This window comes from Oryx dammah, unplaced genomic scaffold (genome assembly GCF_014754425.2).
Source record: "Oryx dammah isolate SB20612 unplaced genomic scaffold, SCBI_Odam_1.1 HiC_scaffold_8, whole genome shotgun sequence".
In the NCBI taxonomy this organism is placed as follows: Eukaryota; Metazoa; Chordata; class Mammalia; order Artiodactyla; family Bovidae; genus Oryx; species Oryx dammah.
In genome coordinates, this window is record NW_024070192.1 from 52,065,250 (window position 1) to 52,081,234 (window position 15,985).

General features: G+C 40.1%; 1 protein-coding gene across 3 annotated transcripts in view; it reads left to right on the plus strand.

The window, feature by feature from the left end:
- The window catches only part of TRIM37 (tripartite motif containing 37), a 145,258-nt gene that overhangs the window by 17,489 nt on the left and 111,784 nt on the right, over positions 1 to 15,985 (plus strand). For all 3 annotated transcript variants that reach the window (XM_040244177.1, XM_040244178.1, XM_040244179.1), the window contains 2 exons: positions 9,534 to 9,658; positions 15,171 to 15,221. In XM_040244177.1, coding sequence (XP_040100111.1) covers positions 9,534 to 9,658; positions 15,171 to 15,221 — 176 coding nt within the window. The remainder of the gene's footprint in view (positions 1 to 9,533; positions 9,659 to 15,170; positions 15,222 to 15,985) is intronic.

Genomic DNA, 15,985 nt, shown 5'->3' on the forward strand with positions numbered 1-15,985 from the left:
CTGGAGGAGGGCATGGTAACCCACTCCAGTATCCTTGCCCAGAGAATCCCATGGACTGAGGAGCCTGGCAGGCTGCAGTCCATGTGGGCACAGAGTTGGACACGACTCAGTGACAAAGCACAGCACATAGCAGAATTATTTTACAGTTCATTCATGTATCAGTCAGTCAGTTCAGTTCAGTCGCTCAGTCTTGTCCGACTTTGTGACCCTGTGGATCACAGCAGGCCAGGCCTCCCGGTCCATCACCAACTCCTGGAGTCCACCCAAGCCCATGTCCATTGTATCGGTGATGCCATCCAACCATCTCATCCTCTGTCGTCCCCTTCTCTTCCTGCCCTCAATCGTTCCCAGCGTCACGGTCCTTTCAAATGAGTCAACTCTTTGCATCAGGTGGCCAAAGTATTGGAGTTTCAGCTTCAACATCAGGCCCTCCAATGAACACCCAGGACTGATCTCCTTTAGGATGGACTGGTTGGATCTCCTTGCAGTCCAAGGGACTCTCAAGAGTCTTCTCCAACACCACAGTTCAAAAGCATCAATTCTTTGGCGCTCAGCTTTCTTTATAGTCCACTCTCACATCCATACATGACTAGTGGAAAAACCATAGCCTTGACTAGACGGACCTTTTTTGGCAAAGTAATGTCTCTGCTTTTTAATATGCTGTCTAGGTTGGTTATAACTTTCTTTCCAAAGAGCAAGCGTCTTTTAATTTCATGGCTGCAGTCACCATCTGCAGTGATTTTGGAGCCCAGAAAAATAAAAGCCACTGTTTCCACTGTTTCCCCATCTGTTTCCCATGAAGTGATGGGACTGGGTGCCATGATCTTAGTTTTCTGAATATTGAGCTTTAAGCCAACTTTTTCTCTGTCCTCTTTCACTTTCAAGAGGCTCTTTAGTTCTTCTTCACTTTCTGCCATCAGGGTGGGATCATCTGCAGATCTAAGGTTATTGATATTTCTTCCGGCAATCTTGAGTCCAGCTTGTGCTTTTTCCAGCCTAGCGTTTCTCATGATGTACTCTGCATATAAGTTAAATAAGCAGGGTGACAATATACAGCCTTGACGTACTCCTTTTCCTATTTGGAACCAGTCTGTTGTTCCATGTCCAGTTCTAACTGTTGCTTCCTGACCTGTATACAGGTTTCTCAAGAGACAGGTCAGGTGGTCTGGTATTCCCATCTCTTTTTTATTGACTATGCTAAAGCCTTTGACTGTGTGGATCACATGTATCAGTAGTTCTTTCCTTTTTAATTGCTGAGTAGTATTCCATTGTATGTATATGCCACAATTTGTTTTTCCATTCAACTATTTACGGTCATTTGTTTTGCTTCTTTTTTTTTTTTTTCTATTGGCGTATAGCCAGTTAACAATGTTGTGATAGTTTCAGGTGAATAGCAAAGAGATTCAACCATAGATATATGTGTATCCATTCTCCTTGATTTGCTTTCTGGTTTTGACTTTTACAAATAAAGTGGCAATGATCATTCATTTACAAATCTACATGGACATATATTTCCTTTTCTCTTGGGTCCACCTAAGATAGAATGGTAGATATATGATTCAGGTTTTAATAAATGCCGTCTGTTTTCCTGAAGAAATTGTATCATTATATTTCTGTCAGTAGTCTTTCAGAGCACTAGTTTCTTTACATTCTTAACGTGTGATATAGTCAGTCTTTAATTTGAGGTGTTCTCAAAGAAGTGTAATAATATTTCATTATTGTTTTATTAGGTTGGGGCAAAGGTAATTGCAGTTTCAGACCGTGATTTTTAAATCATTATAACTAGGTTCAAACACGTTTTTATTAATTAAAATAGAAACCATTACAATCAGCACATTTTTGCCAACAAGAAATAAGTTTGTTTATTCCTCTAGTGTAGAAATCTGTGTTTCAGTATTCAACGAACTCTTGAAAAGCATTTTCTGCCTCCTGTTGGTTGAGGAAGCATTTTCCCTGCAAAAAGTTGTCAATATGTTTGAAGAAATGGTAGTTGGTTGGCAAGAGGTCAGGTGAATATGGTGGATGAGGCAAAACTTCATAGCCCAGTTCATTCAACTTTTGAAGCATTGGTTGTGTGATCTGCAGTCAGCCATTGTTCTGGAGAAGAATTGGACCCATTCTGTTAACCGGTGCTGGCTATATCATTGCAGTTTTTGGTGCTTCTCATCAACTTGCTGAGCATACATCTCTGATGTAGTGGTTTTGTTGGGATTCAGAATGTTGTGGTGAGTCAGACTGGGAGCAGACCGCCTGCAAGTGACCATGATCTCATTTTGGTGCAAGTTTGACTTTGGAAAGTCCTTTGGAGCTTCTCAGTCCACCCACTGAGCTGGTCATTGCCAGTTGTATAAAATCTACTTTTCGTCGCAATCTGTTTGAGAAGTGGTTTGTTGTTACATAGGATAAGAGAGGACGACACTTCAGAAACGACCATTATTTTGATTTAAGGTCAGTTCGTGAGGCACGAAGTTGTCAGGCTTTTTCACCTTTCCAGTTTGCTTCAAATGCCAAATGACTGTAGAATAGTAAACGCTGAATTCATTCGCAGCTTCTCTTGTAGGTGTAAGATCAGCTCTGACGGTTGCTCTCAGTTGACTGTTGTCACCTTCCGATGGCTGGCCGCCCATGCTCCTCATCCTCAAAGCTCTCATCTCCTTCGCAAAAGTTCTTCAACTACTGCTGCTCCGTACATTCGTTAGCAGTTCCTTGGCCAAATGTATTGTTGATTTTGCAAATTGTCTCTGATGCTTTATAACACGACCCATTTTGAAAGCAAATAAAAAAATTACTCAAATTTGCTTTTTGTCTGACATCATTTCTGTAGTCTAAAATAAATATAAACTGCAATAAGTCATTAGCCAAAAAAAAAAACAAAAAACGAGAAATGAGCATTAAAGTGATATGTAGCATAATGACATTTATTTAAGAATGTATTCCAATATCAGATGATAAAGTTTAACAATACAAAACTGCAATTACTTTTGCACTAACCTAAGAATTCTCCAAGCCAGGCTTCAGGCAATACGTGAACTGTGAACGTCCAGATGTTCAAGCTAGTTTTAGAAAAGGCAGAGGAACCAGAGATCAAATTGCCAACATCTGCTGGATCATCGAAAAAGCAAGAGAGTTCCAGAAAAACATCTCTGCTTTATTGACTGTGCCAAAACCTTTGACTGTGTGGATCACAAGAAACTGTGGAAAATTCTGAAAGACATGGGAATACCAGAGCACCTGACCTGCCTCTTGAGAAACCTGTATGCAGGTCAGGAAGCAACAGTTAGAACTGGACATGGAACAACAGACTGGTTCCAAATAGGAAAAGGAGTACGTCAAGGCTGTTATATTGTCAGCCTGCTTATTTAACTTATATGCAGAGTACATTGTGAGAAATGCTGGACTGGAAGAAGCCCAAGCTGGAATCAAGATTGCCGGGAGAAATATCAATAACCTCAGATCTGCAGATGCGCCGAAGAATTGATGCTTTTGAACTGTGGTGTTGGAGAAGACTCTTGAGAGTCCCTTGGACTACAAGGAGATCCAACCAGTCCATTCTAAAGGAGATTAGCGCTGGGTGTTCTTTGGAAGGAATGATGCTAAAGCTGAAACTCTAGTACTTTGGCCACCTCATGGGAAGAGTTGACTCATTTGAAAAGACTCTGATGCTGGGAGGGATTGGGGGCAGGAGGAGAAGGGGATGACAGAGGATGAGATGGCTGGATGGCATCACCAATTTGATGGACGTGAGTTTGGGTGAACTACAAATTTGATCCCTGGTTGGGAAACTAAGATCACGCATTCCTCACAATATGGCCCAAAAAAAAAAAAAAAATAGGGCAGTTCATGTTGCCTTCGTCTTGAATGAGCTTTCATAGTTTGTGTCTTTCAGGGAATTATTCCCTTTCATTTGAATTTGCTGAATTTATTGGCATAAAATTAACAATAGTCCTTATTATCCTTCAAAAAATCCCATGAACAGAGGAGCTTGGTGGGCTGCAGTTCATGGGGTCACTAAGAGTTGGACACGACTGAGTGACTTCACTTTCACTTTTCACTTTCATGCATTGGAGAAGGAAATGGCAACCCACTCCAGTGTTCTTGCCTGGAAAATCCCAGGGACAGCAGAGCCTGGTGGGCTGCCGTCTCTGGGGTCGCACAGAGTCGGACATGACTGAAGTGACTTAGCAGCAGCAGCAGCAGTATTACTTGTCTTCTTCCTGGTATTGGTAATTTGTGTCTTCTTTCTTTTCTTCCTGATCAGTCTGACTAGAGGATATTGAATTTTGTTCATCTTTTCAACTATGTAGTGGTTTTGTTTTTTCTCTGTTGTCTTTCTGCTTTAAATTCTGTTGATTTTTAGTTTGATCCAATTATAATCTTTCTTTTGCTTCAGTCCAGTTCAGTTCAATCACTCAGTCATGTCTGACTCTTTGCGACCCCATCAACTGCAGCTCGCCAGGCCTCCCTGTCCATCCAAACTCATGTCCATTGAGTCGGTGATGCCCTCCAACCATCTCATCCTCTGTTGTCCCCCTCTCTTCCTGGAGTCCTGCAGTCTTTCCCAAAGATCTTTTCCATTGAGTCAGTTCTTCGCATTAGGTGACCAAAGTATTGGAGTTTCAGCTTCAGCATCAGTCCTTCCAATAAATATTCAGGACTGATTTCCTTTAGAATGGACTGGTTGAATCTCCTTGCAGTCCAAGGGACTTTCAAGAGTCTTCTCCAACACCACAGTTCAAGAACATCAGTTCTTCGGTGCTCAGCTTTCTTTATAGTCCGACTCTCACATCCATACATGACCACTGAAAAAACCATAGCCTTGACTAGACGGACCTTTGTTGGCAAAGTAATGTCTCTGCTTTTTAATATGCTGTCTAGGTTGGTTATAACTTTCCTTCCAAAGAGCAAGTGTCTTTTAATTGCATGGCTGCAGTCCCCATCTGCAGTGATTTTGGAGCCCCCCAAAATAAAGTCTGACACTGTTTGCACTGTTTCTCTATCTATTTGCTGTGAAGTGACGGGACCAGGTGCCATGATCTTTGTTTTCTGAATATTGAGCTTTAAGCCAACTTTTTCGCTCTCCTCTTTCACTTTTATCAAGAGACTCTTTAGTTCTTCTTCACTTTCTGCCATAAGGGTGGTGTCATCTGCATATCTGAGGTTATTGATATTTCTTCCAGCAATCTTGATTCCAGCTTGTGCTTCATTCAGCCCAGCATTTCTCATGATGTACTCTGCATATAAGTTAAGTAAGCACGGTGACAGTATGCAGCCTTGCCTTTCCCGATTTGGCACCAGTCTGTTGTTCCACGTCTAGTTCTGATTGTTGCTTCCTGATTTCTCAGGAGACAGGTCAGATGGTCTGGTATTCCCATCTCTTTATTTTCCACCGTTCCTTGTGGTCCACACAGTCAAAGACTTTGGCATAGTTAATAAAGCAGAAATAGATGTTTTTCTGGACATCTCTTGCGTTTTCTAAGATCCAGCAGATGTTGGCAATTTGATCTCTGGTTCCTCTGCCTTTTCTAAAACCAGCTTGAACATCTGGAAGTTCACGGTTCACATACTCTTGAAGCCTGGCTTGGAGAATTTTGAGCATTACTTTACTAGCATGTGAGATGAGTGCAATTGTGTGGTAGTTTGAGCATTGTTTAGCATTGCATTTCTTAGGGATTGGAATGAAAACTGACCTTTTCCAGTCCTGTGGCCACTGCTGAGTTTTCCAAATTTGCTGACATATTGAGTGCAGCACTCTCACAGCATCATCTTTTAGGATTTGAAATAGCTCAGCTGGAATTCCATTGCCTCCACTAGCTTTGTTCCTAGTGATAACTTCCTAAGGCCCACTTGACGTCACATTCCAGGATGTCTGGCTCTAGGTGGGTGATCACATCATCGTGATTATCTGGGTTGTGAAGATCTTTTTTGTACAGTTCTTCTGTGTATTCTTGCCATCTCTTCTTAATATCTTCTAGTTCTGTTAGGTCCACCATTTCTGTCCTTTATCGAGCCTTTCTTTGCATGAAATGTTCCCTTGGTATCTGATTTTCTTGAAGAGATCTGTAGTCTTTCCCATTCTGTTGTTTTCCTCTATTTCTTTGCTCTGATCCCTGAGTAAGGCTTTCTTATCTCTCCATACTATTCTTTGAAACTCTGCATTCAAATGGGTATATCTTTCCTTTTCTCCTTTGCTTTTGCCTTCTCTTTTCACAAATATTTGTAAGGTCTCCTCAGACAGCCATTTTGCTTTTTTTTCATTTCTTTTTTTTGGGGATAGTCTTGCTCCCTGTCTCCTGTACAGTGTCATGAACCTCTGTCCATAGTTTATCAGACACTCTATCAGATCTAGTCCCTTAAATCTATTTCTCACTTCCACTGTATAAATCGTTAGGGATTTGCTTTAGGTCATACCTGAATGGTCTAGTTGTTTCCCCTACTTTCTTCAATTTAAGTCTGAATTTGTCAGTAAGGAGTTCATGATCTGAGCCACAGTCAGCTCCCGGTCTTGGTTTTGCTGACTGTATAGAGCTTCTCCATCTTTGGCTGCAAAGAATATAATCAGTCTGATTTTGGTGTTGACCATCTGGTGATGTCCATGTGTAGAGTCTTCAGTTTAATTTGCCCTTTCTCCCCTAAAATGTTAGGATTGAAGCTGGAGTTACTGATTTGAGATCTTTTCTGCTTGAAGCACATTTTAAAATCCTTTGTGACTTCTTTGACACATGGCTTCTGCAGAAGTATGTTACTTAGGTTCCAAATATTTGGGGATTTTTCTGATAGTCTGTAATGTCAGGTAAAGTTGGTTGATATTGATGTTCAAGTGTACTATATCCTTGTGGATTTTTTGTCTCCCTTGTTTGATAGAAACAGTTATTGAGAAGGGGATATTCAAATTTTTAGCAATAATCCCATAATTTGTCTATTACCACAGTTCTGTTGGTTTTTACTTCATGTATTTTGAAGCCATATTAGTAGAAGATTGTTATATTCCCCCGATGAACTGTTTCCATTATCACTGTGAAAGACCTTCTGTTTGCTTTTAAGTCTAGTTTATTTGATATAAAAAAGTCATTTTAGCTTTCTTTTAACTAGTGTTACCATGTCAGATCTTATTCCATCGGTTTTCTTTTAATGTATTTGTTGCTAAATGTGTCTTGTAGGCAATATACAATTGGGTCTAATTTTTTAACCCTTTCTGACAATCTTTGACTTTTAGCTGGGATGTTTAGTGTGCTCATTGATTTGGTAAAGTTTGAATCTGCTATCTTGCTGTTTCTTTGTTTTGCCTGTTCTTTGTTCCTGTGTTGGATTTTTTTTTTTTTAATTTTTTGGTTATTTTTGGGTTGAGTATATTTTTTATTTTGTGTATTGTCATTAGTTGATGACACTGTTATCCGTAACAATAAATGTAAGTGGATTGGACTTCCTTGGTCCTCCAATGGTTGTGAATCCACTTGCCAGTGAAGGGGATATGGGTTTAGTCCCTGGTCTAGGAAGATTCCACATGCCATGGGACAACTAAGCCTGCGTGCCAGAATTACTGAGCCTGTGCTCTAGAGCCCAAGTGCCACAGCTACTGAAGCCTGCCCACCCTGGCACCCGTGCTCCACGACAAGGGAAGCAATGAGAAGCCTTTGCACTGGCACTAGAGACTAGATCTGCTCACTGCAAGCAGACAAAGCCTGCACACGGCAATCCAGTGTCCCAGTGCAGCCAGAAAGAAATAAAACGAAAAAATGAATTTCATAACCAGTCAGCCTAGGACCAATATAAGAAAACATAGTTAAAGCCCACCTCTGTTGCAGACAGAAATGCCAAAATCTTAAAGTACTGGCAAATCAAAATCAGTAGGATATGTAGTAAAAGAAAGCAAGAAAGCAAGACTTGGTAGAGTTAATCAAAGGAATATTGCATTATCAGAAAAGTCACTTGATTGTAACTCAAGAGACTGGAGGCTAAAACCACAAGAACATGTAAGTAAAAATAATTAGAATGATATTAATTTTAAAAGTAACATTCAGTTATATTTGATTCTCATTCATTGCCAAATATTCAGGAAACTAAGAGTAGAAGGAACTGCCTTAACCTTATGAAAAATGTCTGTTTAAAAGTCTGCCTTTGGGGGAAATGAGGTCAAAGGGATACACATAGTATACATTCAATAAATATTTGACAAAAAGTTATAAATTTTGGAATTTATGATGATATCAGTTATGTCATATTATTCTTGGTGAACTGTAAGCAACTACCTTTTAAAAGACATAACCCAGTTGTAGTGGGTTTTGCGAATATCATCCATTTGGCACTTGATAGTGTATTAGTTTGCTGCTGCTATGTCAACTTCAGTCGTGTCCGACTCTGTGCGATCCCATAGACGGCAGCTCCCCACCAGGCTCCCCCATCCCTGGGATTCTCCAGGCAAGAACACTGGAGTGGGTTGCCATTTCCTTCTCCAGTGCATGAAAGTGAAAGTGAAGTCGCTCAGTTGCATCCAACTCTTCATGACCCACGGACTGCAGCCTACCAGGCTCCTCCATCCGTGGGATTTTCCAGGCAAGAGTACTGGAGTGGGGTGCCATTACCTTCTCCCATCAGTTTGCTAGGGCTTCCATAACAAAGACTAGGAGGCTTAAAAAACAAATTTATTTTCTCAGTGTTCTGGAGACTGGTAGTTCAAGATTAAGATATTGGCAGGTTTGGTTTTCCTTGCGACCTCTTTGGTTTGTAGATGGCTGCCTTCTCTTTATGTCCTCTGAAGGACTTTTTTCGAACTGTAGTTACACTCTGAGGTACTAGTGGTTGGGGCTGCAACATATGAGTTTAGGGAGGGGATACGCTTCAGCCCATAGCAGGTATTTACAGAGCTGCCTCACAGCTTCATAGTTGATGTAAGAAACCTAGCAAAGCAAGCAGCAGTACCCAGGACTCCAGTTTTACACAGCAGACTCTTCAGCCACAGAGCTGATGTGTGGCAGGACTGGGCCTTCAAACTGGTGGCTTGAGTACAAAATCAGTATCTTTTAACTACTATGCTGATTTTGCTAAAGTTGAATGTCTCACTTTTTACCCTTAGTTTGACTTAACCTTTCCCAAATTGATAGAGGTTAAGACTTTTTATTTCTCAGTTTCCTGGGGTGTAATTTGGGAAATCCTTGTTTGAAGGTCATTGACTTCTAGAGGTTTGTTCATTTATATACATAATGGCTTCACTCTACCACTCTAAACTATACATATATAAGATACACAAATATATTGTAGTTGCTTAGAATTGGATTTACGCCAGTATACAGGGGGAGAAAAATACATTAAAATCAAATATATTTACTGAATAAGTTTACTATTATAATGGGAATCAATAAACCTAGATCCTTTACTTACTCTTAACTTTCAAATGCACTTTGAAAGAATCATTGTATTTTTCTTCATGTCATTTTTTCCAGTAGATAACCAAAATAACTTCCATTTCCTTTAAGGATCTTGGGTGTGCCAGTGCATAAAAATTTTGTTTATTCAGACATTTTTTTTTCTTCACACAGTTGCGGTCCTGTAGTAAGAGTGAGTTGATATCTAAGAGCTCAGAGATCCTCATGATGTTTCAGCAAGTTCATCGAAAGCCTATGGCATCCTTTGTTACCACTCCTGTTCCACCAGACTTTACGAGGTACAACACTTTTTTATTTTTAACTTTATATGCAAATGCATATACTTAGTTTCAAAAGAATGCTATTACTGGGGACTTGCTGGCAGCCTAGTGGTTAAGACTTCCTCTTCTGCTGCAGGGGTGTAGGTTCCATCTCTGGTCAGGGGACTGAGATGCTGCATGCCACACAGCCAAAAAGTTAGAAACAAAAAAGAATGCTGTTGCTGACAGCTTGAACTCAGGTAGCTTTCCTTGGTCAGTAAGTCTCCATTTCTTTGTGAATTAACAGATCAGGTATAACATTTGTATACCGTTCAAGCACTGAATGTTATTAAAAGGACTAGGTATTTGCTATTGTAGATTTGAGTCAACTAAGAATGTTCATTAATATTCTAAGGCTAACTCTTTGATAGTGTGGTCAGCCATTTCGGTTTTGAAGATTCCTTTTCTGAAGTGTTCCCCCATTACCAGTGGAAGATAACAAGTGTTGGCATAAATATCACATATTAGGAAAATGCTCTTACAGTTGGAAGTCGGGTACATGGATCTCCTATATCAGAGCCAGCTGAAGTGTTTCTCTAAAATGCAAATTCCTAGGCTTGTTCCCTGATAGTCTGGGGACAATATTTAGGAAATAATCCTGAGCACCCTGAGTAATTCTCCACTAAAGTTTAGGAACCATTGATGGAGGTAAACTCCTATGGTAATACCACTTGCAGCAATTTCTCAGGCAAGCAACTCTGCTTGACTTCTTGAGTTTCAGTCTCTATCACATCTAGTGACTGTTTTGATTTCTTTTTCCTTTCTAATTGCCCAAGGAACTCAGAACCCCAATAATCTCTTCCTTTCACTACCTTCTTTTTTGGGTAATGATAGAAGGAACTGACATTGGGGTTAGGTGGGGGAGGTAGGACAGGCATTTATAAAGAGAAAACCACCAAGAAATATATATATTTTTTAAGTCTGATAATTAAGGAGTTTTCCCTGGGAAAAGTTCACTTTAGAGTCCTCTCCCTTGCCAAAAACCTTACTGTCTTACTGGAAAATTTGGCTTTTAACTGTTGTTAGAAACTCAATTTATGATTTACAGTATAGAAGAAGCAGGTGTTCTTCCCAACCCAGGGCTCGAACCCAGGTCTCCCACATTGTAGACAGACGCTTTACTGTCTGAGTCACCAGGGAAGACAGATCAGCAATGAAGAGAGAGCCAAATAAGAAAGTCTAGCATTTATGGATATTAAGTTATGGAGGAAAGTTTAGGTATGCAAAGCATTGGTGCTTGTTTCTAAGCTTTGAGCTCAGGGGACTGATTACGTCCCTTCGGTTGATGATTTGTGATAAAGCCACAATGGAGAGTAAAAGGTCATTAAACAGTTAATATTGTTTATAATATTAAAGATCATCTCTGTGCTCAGCACTGTTGTAAGTGCTACATAGGAGACATGGAATAGGAAGTAATAATCTTACTGGATATATATTCCATATTAAATGGTAGAGATTGTATATTAAAATCAAGTCTTTGTTTCTCAGTTATATCAGAAATTCTAAGATGAAGTCTAGTTAGATACTGGTGTGGTTAAGATGACTTCATAGCCTGGAGAGGAATTGTGTAACAACTTGAAAGATACTTAGAATTTCACTGGGCAGATGAGAATAGGATATGTGTGCATGAACAAAAATATGAGGCTGTGAGAAGAGCTGCTATATTTGGAAGTCAGCAGAGAAATCATTTCAACCAGAATTCGAATGGCTATATTGTTTTAGGGCATTTAAGTCCTCCCTGAGCACAGAAAATACAGTTCTCAGTCCATAAAGAGTTTTAGTTTCTGGGGGAAATGGTCAACTTAGGATGGAAACCCAGTTTTTATGTAGCTGACCAGTATGTTTTCTTAAGGGAACAATGGATACTAATACTGTTCTTCCCTTTGTTTATTAAGTTATGATGAAGTTTCTGGTCTAAAGATTTGCAAATCAATATTTTTCAGATTATTAGATTAGAGGTGTTTTGAGGCTAGCCTCTCCATATTCCATGAACTTTCACTGATATCATCATGAGACACATCTAGTAGAAGAGGTATAGAAATAAAAGCTTGAGAAGATAAACCTGTGCCTAATTTGCAGGCAGAATGGTAACACCAGTATGATTGTAGATAACCTCTGAATGAGTGAACATAATGTGAAAATACTAATAACTAAAAGTGGTAGAATTGATAGATGGTTTAGCAGTCACTGTGACTTTGTGTGTTTGTATAAAGAATGCAAAAATAAATTTTTGAGCAAATATTTCTACCAAATTACAAAAAGTTTTCAGCAAATATTTGTAAATATTTCATCTATTCAGTGAATATTTGAATGCCAGCTATGTCCCAGGCATGTGCTGGGTACAAGTAGAGAACACAGTCGAGAGTTCTTATTTCTTCAGTTATGATTTAGTGAAAAAGATAGGTGATTGAGGCAGGAATAAAATAAAATGTGATCACTATCGACAGGGGAAGTGTATGTGTCCTGTTTTAATGCTTCCCTGTGGTGCTAATGTTACATGTGTCTGGAAAGTTTTCAGTGAAAACCTGTATGTATGTAGGAGTACATCACAGTACCCTAGGCTTGATCATTGTTCCCCGTGCTCTGAACGTTATTTTTTTCTCCACAAGTGAGAGGCATACTGTACCCTCTTGGTCAGTCAGCTTTAGCGACCTGTATGCTTTAACTTGTGGACCAGGGGTACAGAATCTTTTTGCAATGCAGGAGACCTGGCTTCGATCCCTGGGTCTGGAAGATCCCCTGGAGAAGGGAATGGCTACCCAGTATTCTTACCTAGAGAATTCCGTGGACTGAGGAGGCTGGTGGGCTACAGTTTATGGTGTCACAAAAAGTTGGACACAACTGAACGACTGACATGCTTTAACTTGGTCTTACCTGGTGACTGAGACGGTAAAGAATCCGCCTGCAATGCTGGAGACCCAGATCCTATCCCTAGGTTGGGAAGATCCTCTGGAGAAGGGAGTGGCTACCCACTCCAGTATTCTTGCCTGGAAAATCCTATGGACATAGGAGCCTGGTGGGCTACAGTCCATGGGGTTGCAAAGAGTTGACTATGACTGAGCAGCTTTCCGTTTCTTGTTTTAGCTTGTAAGCTTTCTGCCTCACACGATTGCAAGTTAACCGTGTCATCTCCATCCTCTGTTTATTTTGTGTTTTGGAGAGCCCTTTGGATATTAATGACTGATTAAAAATATGACAGCGTTAGTCTGGTCTGAGAACAAAACAATAATAACAAAACCAAAATGTATCAGAGTGGATATTAAGGACATGGTGGAAGAAACAGTATGAAGATCAGCAGGCAACTGGGAATTGGTTGAAGTCTGTAGACATTATAAAGGATGTTTAGTGGGAGAACTGACCAATATTTGTGTGATCAGAAGTTGCACAAAATTATAGCCCAAAACATATTATTAATATAGTTATTAGTTAGTGTTAGTTGCTCAGTAAGGATTAACTAGACAAAAGAACCTAGGAATGAGGATTGTGAGTCTTCTAACCTAGGAGAACAACTGCCTAGGGCTATGATTAGGCGTGCTTAACAGTAGGATACTAGGTCTACAGTTAACAGTTTCCAGGCAAATTATATCTTATATCTGCTTATGAAAAAGATGTGAGCTGTTTAGCTGTACATACTTATCATAAAATAAAGCCTGGCAGGCTGCAGTCCGTAGTGTTGCAAAGAGTCAGACATGGCTGAAGCGACTGAGCAAAGCAGGAGAATGGTTGTCCCTTTGCCTATCTCCTGTAGATACAGTGTAGTTCTCTTTGGGGAAGACTGTATAGAACTAAAGTTCCCTAGGTAACCTTGCCTTGCCAAGAAACTGTTAATTTCATCATCTTGCTTGACCCCTATGTGATTATGTGTTCATATAACATTATATATTGGAGAAGGGAATGGCAAACCACTTCAGTATTCTTGCCTTGAGAACTGCATGAACAGTATGAAAAGGCAAAAAGATAGGACACTGAAAGATGGACTCCCCAGGTCAGTAGGTGCTCAATATGCTACTGGAGATCAGTGGAGAAATAACTCTAGAAAGAATGAAGAGGTAGAGCCAAAGGAAAAACAGCACCCAGTTGTGGATGTGACTGGTGATAGAAGTCAAGTCCAATGCTGTAAAGAGCAATGTTGCATAGGGGCCTGGAACGTGAGGTCCACGAATCAAGGCAAATTGGAAGTGGTCAAACAGGAGATGGTAAGAGTGAACATCGACATTTTAGGACTCAGAGAACTAAAATGGACTGGAATGGGTGAAATTAACTCAGATGCAGCCGTGAAATTAAAAGATGCTTGCTCCTTGGAAGAAAAGTTATGACCGACTTAGACAGCATATTAAAAAGCAGAGACGTTACTTTGCCAACAAAGGTCTGTCTAGTCAAAGCTACGGTTTTTCCAGTAGTCATGTATGGATGTGAGAGTCGGACTATAAAGAAAGCTGAGCGCTGAAGAATTGATGCTTTTGATCTGTGGTGTTGGAGAAGACTCTTGAGAGTCCCTTAGACTGCAAGGAGATCCAACCAGTCCATCCTAAAGGCAATCAGTCCTGAATATTCATTGGAAGGACTGATGCTGAAGCTGAAAGTCCAATACTTCGTTCACCTGATGCAAAGAACTGACTCATTTGTAAAGACCTTGATGCTGGGAAAGATTGAAGGCGGTAGGAGAAGGGGATGACAGAGGATGAGATGGTTGGATGGCATCACTGACTCAATGGACATGAGTTTGAGTAAACTCTGGAAGTTGGTGATGGACAAGGAGGTCTGGCGTGCTGCAGTCCATGGGGTTGCAAAGAGCTGGACACGACTGAGCGACTGAACTGAACTGATAACATTATATAGCTCTATTTTCTAGTCAGTTCAGTTCAGTTCAGTCGCTCAGTTGTGTTCGACTCTTGGTGACCCCGTGGATCACAGCACGCCAGGCCTCCCTGTCCATCACCAACTCTAGCAAATATTTATTTTCTAGTAAATAATATCAAAATATTTAGGGTCTGTCAGTATTCCTCATAATTTGTTCTGAAGGAGGAAGTTTGGTGATTTAGTATAAAATCATCTCCTTTTGTTTCTTTTTGATTTTTAAAAACTATTTACGTGTTTCATACTTCAGGTTCCCAGCCTAAGCACCAGTTTTTTTCTTTTCCTATTTCCATGTATGTGTTGTGCTTAGTCGCAGTTGTGTCTGGCTCTGCCACCCCATGGACGGTAATCTGCCAGGCTCCTCTGTCTACGGGGATTCTCCAGGCAAGAATATTGGAGTGGGTTGCTATTTCCTTCTCCAGGGGATCTTCCCAACCCAGGGATTGGACCTGCGTCTCCCGCTTCTCCAGCACTGGCAGATTCTATACCACTGAGCCACCTGGGAAGCTCTTAAAGACTGATTTTAGATTAATAAAATTTTCAAGATACTATTGAGAGACTTGACTTTTTTAACTAAATGAAATGTTAAAGTTTAATAAGCCAAATAATTTATTTGGTTTTTGTTCCTTTTTAGTGAATTGGTACCATCTTATGATTCGGCTACTTTTGTTTTAGAGAATTTCAGGTAAGAGTTTTCGACAACTTTAGTGTTTTTTGTATGTGTTTGTGAGTGAGAGCCAGGAAGGTGTTATTCCTTGGTTGGATACAGACCTAATGAACTCCTGTTGCTCAGTGTGTAGTCTTAGGAGAAACGTGGTTTCTGTTAGAAACAGAGGTCATTTGTCAGAATTGTTTTATATCTTCTGGATAGCTTGCTTCTCTAGTGTTGGAGATGGAACCCTTTTTTTAAAAGAAGAGAGTCCACTTAGCTTTTGTTAATAAAGTGAGGTGAATGGGATGACAGAGATTGATGAGTCCCCCTACCCATCCTCAGAAACAAGAATGGTGGGAAGAAGTCTATTTGGGCCCATTTATCTCAGTCCTGAGTGAGACATTGTGGATGAGAGGACATTAGTGTAAGAAATTTGTAAGTTTTGTAACTTGCATGCTAAGTCTGTTAGCTTTTACTGCTTTTTCTGTAAGATTAAAAGCCAAGATCTTAAAACACAAAGATCCAAAGGGACTTGGCTTAAAGGGCGTCATGGAAGTGGGGAACAGAAAATGCCAAGGGGGTGGTAACACATCAGACTAAGGCCAGACTGAGAGTTTATACCACTTCCAATTTAGTTTGTTTTTTCTTATGTAATAATTTTGTTGCTAAAATATAAACAGGTTTTCCCCACATATCTTTACCCCTTTAATGGTGAAAAACTGCTTGTTGAAGTGGTATTTAATTCACGACATATTGAGAGTTTTTTTTTTTTTTAATGTGAAACTTAAAAGATACTG